Source organism: Epargyreus clarus, unplaced genomic scaffold, assembly GCF_041222505.1.
Source record: "Epargyreus clarus isolate Ecla_fem2 unplaced genomic scaffold, WU_Ecla_fem_2.2 ptg000003l, whole genome shotgun sequence".
Lineage (NCBI taxonomy): Eukaryota > Metazoa > Arthropoda > Insecta > Lepidoptera > Hesperiidae > Epargyreus > Epargyreus clarus.
This window is the reverse complement of record NW_027332211.1, coordinates 16,314,683-16,324,173: the sequence shown is the minus strand read 5'-3', so window position 1 is coordinate 16,324,173 and position 9,491 is coordinate 16,314,683. Positions and strand designations below refer to the sequence as shown.

General features: G+C 36.3%; 2 protein-coding genes across 2 annotated transcripts; both read left to right on the top strand.

Annotated features, from left to right (window-relative positions):
- The first annotated feature begins 2,269 nt into the window (after window positions 1-2,269).
- LOC140749203 (uncharacterized) lies at window positions 2,270-4,025 on the top strand. Its single transcript, XM_073082252.1, has 2 exons — window positions 2,270-2,523; window positions 2,698-4,025. The coding sequence occupies exons 1-2, from the start codon at window positions 2,451-2,453 to the stop codon at window positions 4,023-4,025; spliced, it is 1,401 nt and encodes a 466-aa protein (XP_072938353.1). The 5' UTR covers window positions 2,270-2,450.
- Window positions 4,026-7,956: 3,931 nt separating this feature from the next.
- Window positions 7,957-8,738, top strand: LOC140748450 (uncharacterized). The gene is made up of 2 exons (XM_073081257.1): window positions 7,957-8,075; window positions 8,308-8,738. The coding sequence occupies exons 1-2, from the start codon at window positions 8,006-8,008 to the stop codon at window positions 8,736-8,738; spliced, it is 501 nt and encodes a 166-aa protein (XP_072937358.1). The 5' UTR covers window positions 7,957-8,005.
- Window positions 8,739-9,491: the final 753 nt, after the last annotated feature.

The window sequence follows — 9,491 nt, the reverse complement described above, 5'->3', positions numbered from 1 at the left end:
TGGTCCTGAAGGCTCACTTCAAAATTTCGCCCTATAATAAATAGTTTGTATACTGTAGTCAGAGGACGACATACTTTTTATCAGGGAAACATACACGTTTGCTGATACAAGTCGAACTCACACAAGGAGGGTTCCGTACCACCCAATTGTCATATATTTTTTCATAGCAACCATAGAAGTAAATGTCTTGTGAAAATTTGAACTGTCTACGTATTACAGTTCAAAAGATAAAGCGAAATATGCCGAAAAAAGCGGGTCCTTGTATAGCGTCTCCCATTTATTTTGACGTTTTTTTTTATTTTTAGTATTTGTTCTTATAGCGGTCACAAGATATTAATATAGAATAACAACGGGACGTGGACATTGTTTGAAATTTGCATCCAAAGCATAGGCTGATTGGCTTCTTACTTAAGTCTGCATCTATAATGGCGTGATAAAATGGCATTTTGGCGCTGTAAATGTTTTTTTACAGTCCATATTTAGTACAGTATCATCATCAAAGTAATAATTGCGCTTAAAAAAGGATAGATATGCATGAAAATAGTAAATACCCGAATAAAAACCCATTTTCGGGTTTATTTCTTTCCAACGACCGGGTAAAAACCCGGTTTATTCCCGATGGGTTTAAACCCTCTGCCCATCTCTAGTGTTATCACAACGATCGCGGTGACCAGCGCATACGACTCACTTGTTCTAGTAGTACTGGTGTACCTATAATTACTAATAACAATTACAAAGTCAGTAGACAGTAATTTTATAGTGATAATGGATTTATATTAAAAACTTTTTAAACATTAACATCGCAGAAAATTATTTCATTTGATATCCATATAATAGGGGTGTATAAAAATAATTGAGACGCAATCCTGGCTCGCTATATATGTATCTATATGAAATTTCGGAAGGGGCACCAAATACCTATGACTATTATATCCGAATATGGTATTAAGTGAAAATATAATAAAGAAGAATTTAAAAAAAAATGCCTCTCTATTGAATTTGGTATTTAGTCTGTTAGAATAGGTGTAATGGTATTTTAATAGAGGCATTACTTTAACAAATGATTTAACTACAAATAGAAACTTATTTTCCTACAAAGCATACTGTTACAGACTTTCTTAAATGAGGTATCCAACGATGTTAATAGCAGTTTCAAAATTCAAAAAGGTTTCAGAAAGGATTTTTAGTGTCCTATTTAGAACTAGCTACGTATGATTTGGTTAACAATATTATAAATGATAATGTAAGGTTGTTTATTTGCTAGACTTTCACACCGTAACTACATAACCGAACCGTTTGTAAAAATGTACTCACGTTGTCAAGGGTTCAGAAAAGGACATAGAAAAAAAAGTACCGTTCCCGAGGGACAGATAAAAACCTCCGAATACGAGCAAAGCCGCAGTCTGAATATTATATAAATATTATAATGGTATAAATAAATACGTTATAGAATGTGTCATAACTATCAGACAGAAAATTGATATACGTTGAATAACTTATCTGAATTAAATGCAGTAGAACCAGTAGTTCCGATTTTTTTTTTCAAATTCAATTTTTCTATTCAAAATAGGTTCTTTACAGAGCACTTTTTGAATGACAATACAACTACCACCACTTCACAAGGTGTTTCGTTATGGAGAAGAAGCGGCGAAAGAAACTCCATAACACACATCTTTTAAAAAAAAATGTTTTTTACAATGTTAAACTTAACCTAATGGTACATGTGGAGCTGGAACTACTTCAGACCACACCGTTTTGTCAGTCAAATAATCACTTAGTTTATAGTACGCTTTTTTACATAGCGTTTGTTTAACGACATGTTTGAACTTTTTTTCTGTGAGATTCAAAATGTGGTCAGGTATTTTATTGTAGTAGCGAATACAGTTACCCATGAAAGATCTAGCCACCTTGCATAATCTATGTTTAGGAATTGATTCAGTTAGAACTCCAGTTCTATATACAGTTCCATGGGCGGCAGTGAATAATATGATCAGATGGACTGCATTGCTTGCAAGAATAACAATCTTACGCTGCTTATACAGTCAATCCCCTGGATTATATCGTATAGTCCCCTGCTATGACTGCAAGTGGAGTTATGCTATTTAAATCAGTACCTGCCGCACTTAGAGATAAATCTATTTAAAGAATCAGCAAACGAAAACTACATACAAATCTCGGCGCGTCTACGTCAAGAAACGCATACAAAATCGATTACATAATCATAAGGCTATGATATCATTTCTCTCCGGTTTTACCATACTAACTTTAATGCAGTGTAAATAGATCGAATTTCCTAAAAGGAGTGCTATGTTTGTGATTTACATTATCACAGTGTCTCGCTGATCATCCAAGGACAGTGTTCGTGGAAAACGGATATTATCACTTTGCATCCAGTGTGCCTATAAAATGTAAGATGATGTTCCACGTCTGTCAGAAGATATCGATACAACATGGTCAAAGCAACGGTTGTTTGTGGGTTACTTAGCCTTCTGGCTGTCCAGGGCGCTGTTTTAAGCAGTGGAGGTATATTTCTACGTTTTGTTACGATTTTATATACTATAAATATTAAGAACAGTTAAATTAAATTCAATTTAATTCAAATGATAATTAAAATTAGACTATTATTAATGAGGTAATGTAAATAAGTTAACGTAGAATCCATATGATGATTCATAAAAAAATGTTTGATATTTTCAGACGTTCCATTACAACGAGTAGCCCGTTCTCCTCACTGTAGCGAGTGTGACCACTTCGGGCCCCCGCCACCTCCAGGCCCTCCTCCTCCGCCACCACCGCCACCAATCTTCCACACTCACCAATGGACTGGAGTTGAGAGAGGTGCCGATGGTAGTAACGGTGTGTTCAGCGGAGCAGCTGCAGCAGCGGAAGGCGGTCTTCAAACAACAGGAGAAGCGTTCTCCTTGGCTTCATCCGGAGTAGGAGCTGGCTTAGGTGCTGGTGCGGGTGCCAGTGCTGGGGCTGCCGCTGGCGCTGTAAGTGGCACACGCTCTGGAGGAACATATGGAGGTGGAGCTGGTACGGATCTTTCTGATATCCAATCTACTCAGTCTGCCTCTAATGGATTTGGACAAAGAAATTCTGGTAACTTCGGCGGTGGTCATGCATTTAGGTCATTCAAGGAATCGCATTACACTTACGGAAGCAAACATTTCGGCGGTGAAGGCGGAAGTTTCCAGGGCAGTGGCCAAAGCAGTGGTTACAAGAGTGGAAGCCAAGGCGGTGGTTACCAGGGTGGTAGCCAAGGCAGTGGATTCCAGGGTGGAAGCCAAGGCGGTGGTTACCATGGTGGCAGCCAAGGCGGTGGTTTCCGGGGCGGTAGCCAAGGCAGTGGATTACAGGGTGGCAGCCAAGGCAGTGGTTTTGAGGGCGGTAGCCAAGGTAGTGGATTCCAGGGTGGCAGCCAAGGCGGTGGTTTCCAGGGCGGTAGCCAAGGCGGCGGTTTCCAGGGCGCTGGCCAACAAGGCGGCTACCAGGGCCATAGCCAAAGTGGTCGTTATCAGAGCGGTAGCCAGGGCCTTGACCAAAATATTCAACAGACTCAATCTACTGGGTTTGATGCTCAATCAAGCGCCTCCGCACAAAGTTCTTCGGGAGGAAATAGCGGCAGTTTAGGAGGTGGTTACAACCAAGGCCACGGATCAGGTTTTTCCGGAGAGCGTCGAGGTCATTATGGCAGGTTGAGTGCCGATAAAAGTTCATTCTCAAGTGAACAACGGGGCGCTCAGATTGGATCTGCTGGTGAGGGCAATGAGCAGCAGTTGCAGTCTTCAGGACAAGGCGGCGGAGAGTGGCAATCGGGATCTAGTTCTTCTGGGTCTAGTCAACAAGCAAATCTAGATACACAGTCCGCTCTTCATGGGGCCCTAGACCTTGCTTCGCAGGGCGTGCAGGCCGCTAAACAGGCCCAACCCAGCGGTTGCAGCACTTGTGGCAAGAGCAACTACGCTCTCAGCAACGCTAAGAGCCACAGTGGTAACGCCATCGCTGTTTCCGTCGGCGGTTAAGACTATTGTACCTAAATCGTATATTTTATTGTGTGTTTAGAAAAACGATGTGGATAGATTCGACCTTATTAATATAGAATGTTTAAAGTTTTGTTTTGGAGTTATAAAATATATTTTTTATTATAAATCGTTTTGTATTTCATTGTTAAAATATGCCCATAATATTACTGGAAATAAATCTCCCCAACGGTACCCCATGTCTTTAAATTTTGACAAATATGTTACACGTTAACATGATATATAGTTTCGGTATAAATAAAAATATCTTCTCATATATTATTTCTAACTGTTAAGTATAAATAATAAAGTTTACTAATAAAATATTCAAATGACAGCGAATTTCTTATCTTAAGCTTTAAAATCTAAATCTGCCAAATTCTTATAGTTTGAATCTGCTTTATGAAATAAGTGACCTTACTTATTATAGGAATATTAAAATCAAAGTCGAACCAAATATAAACATGAAGCGAACCTATCCTTAAACGATTAAAGGTTCCAGACCTTTAATCGTAAATAATCGTAAAGCATAGATTAGTAAAGATTACTCACGCCTAACAAGAAAATGTACCCAGTTTTGAGAATTGAAATAGTTGCATAAAAAAGTTTTGCCACGTCTCCGTGCTAAAATATGCCTAAAATATTTTAAATAATTATTTATTTATTATGTAAATTCATGTAAATTACGCAGTATTAGTTATTTATTCGTAAATTTTCTCTAAAAATGTTTTTATTTGTCAAGAATTCAAAAAAAGAACTTACGATAATAAGCCATTTGTGGCTTCATTCAATTTCAAGGCGGCGAAGTATCTTTACTAATCTATGTCGTAAAGTAATAATTTATCGCCGCAGAAAGTTTTGATAATTATATTATTACACACTTTCAACTTCCTTTGTTAGTTATGTACGAGTATGTAAGAACAAATCTTGCAAGTTACATTTGACCTACTTACCGGTATCCGATTGAACTGAAATTTTGCATGCAGTTTAGTTAAGATGACAATGCATGATTAGATTATTGACGTCAATCTTAATACAATAAGGACTATTTTGGACGATAGTGGAGTGACTATATTGGACGCCACATCAAGTTGATATGGGTACCAAATGAAAAGATTGTAGAAGAAGAATACTAAAACCAAAATGAGTTTACTAAAATAGTTGTTTTTAATATTTTAATGCAAATATACAGGGTGAATTTTTCAAACGGGCCTTCAGGGCCAAATCCGAAACTATAAGGATTAGCGAATAATTTTGAAAGGAGTTACGAGGCCGATTTTGATAAAAAATAAAACTGCATCATTACTTTTTTTAAATATCTTTTTCCCTAGCCGGGAATCGAACGAGTTCATTTTAAAAAAAATTACACCCTCTATATTATTCCACTATCTGATAGTGTTGCTTATAAAGATCAAAATCTGGGAAGTAATGTTATGTGACAAATTAAAGGAAAAGGAAAATTTTGAAGAAAATACATATTTTTTCATACCTTGGCATACTAATCCTTAAGGATTATACATAACACATGACTTATGTATAATTCTTTAGGACTATACATAAGTGATAACATTGAAGAATTTGTTGGTTAATCAACTAATTATTCGATGTTATGGCCATGACAAACGGCTTAGTATGAGAAAGTAATAGGTTGGCAATTATGTTCCCGCCGTTTTTAGGATTTACTTTTTAATAAAAATAGATAAGTGATTAATCAGTAAATTCTTATTTTTGTTGTTGTTTACAACTTCGTTTAAACGTTGACTATGATTTTCAATATCTGTTTGTTAACTAATCACTCGGATTTGACTCGAAAAAGTCATTCTCGCAAATTGTTAACTATACATCTGTATTAAACGATAGAGTTTCGTATAATGTTACAATGGTACAAGTTGAAAATCTATTAGACGACTATTAGACGACAGGACCATTAGGTCCTGAAAATAATCTTAACTAAGTCGAACAAAAAAATATAAATTCTTGGAGAACAAAACGTCCACTTTCGAATGATTTGAAATATTAGGCCAAAAAATTGTTAAAACGCGAAATGTTTAAATTAATGAATGGCGGAAACTTAACTGCCAAATTATTATGAAAAAAATTGAATTTTCTTAAAAATGAGGCTTTTCCTTTACTTTGTTAGTTATCATTACTTCCCAGAATTTGATCCTTATAAGCAACACTATGAGATCGTGGAATAATATAGAGGGAGTTTTTTTTTCAAAATGAACTCGTTCGATTCCCGGTTAGGGAAAAAGATATTTTAAAAAACGAATGATGCAGTTTTAGCTTTTATCAAAATCGGCCTCGTAACTCCTTTCAGCATTTTTCGCTAATCCTCATAGTTTTGGATTTGGCCCTGAAGGCCCGTTTTAAAAATTCACCCTGTATAGTATAGAATTACTTCGGTCTTACATTTTAAAAGATACTTTCTACACTCATTACAACATAATATTAAGATTATCTGTGTCATTAATGCCATGGACGCAAACAAAAACAAATAAACAACACCCAGAACAGAATCCTAAATTCAACGTTAATATGTCTGGTTGGCCGGGGATCGAACCCGAAACCAGCTGCGTATCAGACTGGTTTGTTGACCGCTGCGTCACTTCACTCATCACATCTATAAACATTTATTACGGGAGCACTTACCCTTAAATATCTATGTATATCTATAGTTTATTAATCTATATACAGTGTACACACCTACAATAAGAAATTTACTTATACGGAAAAATACGATACATTTTAATATTTAATTTACATAATGTTAGGCGTTTTATATCCTGTGCCTCTTAAAGCGCATACAATTCACTAAAGTTCTTGAAATCTCTGTGAAATATATTTAAGTGCAATGTAAATATATACATAGGATAAAACTATCAGCAGTGCTACCTGCTGTAAACGTTAATAGTCTAGTGGTTCGCTCGCTAAAAATCGTCTGAGGTTCAGATCTTGATAGAAAAAAATATTACTTGCTTAAACGATGAAGGTAAACATCCTGAGGAAATTTGTACACCTTTAAAAATAATAATAAAAATGTTCTCCAAGGTATGTGAAGTCTACCACTGCGCACCTGGCTAGCGCAGTAGACTAGGCCTAATGCTTCTCATTCTGAGATAATTAATTTTAGCAGAAGTTCTCTTATTTATTTTAAGTCAGTTGATTAATCAGTCCGTTTTTACATGAGATACGCAAGGATAAAGGCGTAATATTAGCAAAGTTTTATATTATATAATTGGCCAATTGCAAGTCTAACTCGCACATGGACAGTACCGTACCACCAAAAAATTAATTATTTTTTTATTTTTACTACTTGTTTTTATATCTACCCATCACAGTTCAATAGATAAAGCGAAATACGTTAAAAAATAACGGTTTTAGTATTTGTTCTTATATTGGCCACCATTATACATACCCTGTAAAAAAAACAAGTGTCTATCTATTACGGTTCAGGCGATAGAGCCCTGTGACAGAGGGACAAACAATAGGGTTCCGGTTTTCCCTTTTCCATACGGAACGCTTAAAATACCACCTTTATGCGAAGAATATGCAAACGGAGTCGCAAACACGACTTTGTTAATAACAAAGCAATATAGACCATAGGCAGATGTGATTTTGATATTATACTTACATTTAGATCTTAATTCAGTATCAAGGTTTTGTTTAAGTTCAGATACTTTTTTATTTCCAAAATAACCAATGCCAACAATAGATACTAATCATTTGAACGGATGCTAGAAAATCCGGGGCAAAATCCCCCACAACCGCGGGTTTTATTATCAAACAGATACGTAATGATCGCATAAAAATAATAACAGAGGTTTCGCACCTTCCGTTTTAGTATACACAACTTTTTATCACTTCGATGTGATGTAGGAACTGATTCTTGGTATTTTCAGTCAATTTACCCATCGTATCAACAACGGGGGTATAAAATTGTAAAACATACTCGATATTTGGATTCACATCGAATCATCAAAATGTGGCGGACAGGCGCGCTCTTGTTTACGTTTTTCGTTTGCGTCCAATTCTCCTCGGCTGTTGTTAGAAGTAAGTACAGAAATATCTAGTTTAACATACTTTAAATCGTTCAAAGTTCAATCCAAAGTTAAAAATATCACTTCACATAACATTGGAAGAGACTCTACATTTTTAGTACATGCTTTAAATCACAGGTTTAAACAATTTAAATGGCAATTATAAATATTTTAGAATTAATAAAATTATATTTTGATAAGATCAAAAGCTACATCGTTTAAAATTAAATCATTTTGCATTACAGGTGACTTTAAACTATTAGAACGGTTAAAACGCTCACCGAATTATTGTGGGCCGTATTGGGCGCCACCGCCACCTCCGCCACCGCCGCCGCCACCACCATACTGGCCGCCTGGTCCGCCTGGTCCACCGGGTCCGCCACCATTCTGGCGACACCGCCACCACGATCACGGATATGGTCGCGCTGAAGCCGCCGCTGCAGCCCAGGCGGCGTCCGCAGCACAGGAGTCCGAAGCGCAAGCTGCAGCCGCAGCGCAAGCAGAGGGTAGTGCGCAATCCCAAGCAATTTCGGCCGGTGGCGTGAACCAAAATGGCAACGCAGGTGGAGGTTTCCCGTGTACGACGTGTGGTGGCTCCGGCAGTTCAGCTGTCAGCAACGCGAACAGTAACACAGGGAACGCCATCGCCGTAGCTATTGCAAAACCAAATTATTAAACTTTATACTTTACAATACATTAAGCTCAATTGTTAAATCTGTTAAGCTCGATGCTTAAGGACTGTTAAACTTAATATATAAGTTCCAACATAATATAACTTATTATTGCCCTTATACCAACCACAATGTGAATTGTGAAAACCTGAGAGATTACTATTAAATATAATCACCTATTTTAATTCAGATTTTAATTGTCTTTGATAATTTTGTTCAGTTATTTATGAATTTGCTTTTGTAATACATTTTACTTCGATTCGTTATTTGAATGATTTTTTTGTTAATAAACGCTTGTTTTATCATTTTTCTTTTATTTCATTCATCAACTTTAAAAGCTTTGAACTAAGGTAAAGTCACCTAATGCCGAGGGGTTCTGAAATTGGCACCAAATTCCGTGGTATTTACAAAAACGGCTTTTATAAACTATTTACGAACTCATTTTTACTGAAAGGTATGTTATTTGATAGATAATTTATCACTCTATTGTCATACGGCTATCGTAATAGTATTATGTGTATGGTTTTTTAAATAATCGCATAGTTTTGCTTTAGTGCCTCCAACAAACGCATGCTTCATACATTTTGGGCCTCATGAACGTGAATGACACGATTTCTCAAATAGTGATTTTTTCAATAAATATGCATGTGTGGGATAGTGTTTCGATGAAAACATTATATTGATTATATATGGAATCAATAACATTTAAATATTGTGCTTATTTCTTAACAGATAATAGTAAAAATAAGTTTAAAAAT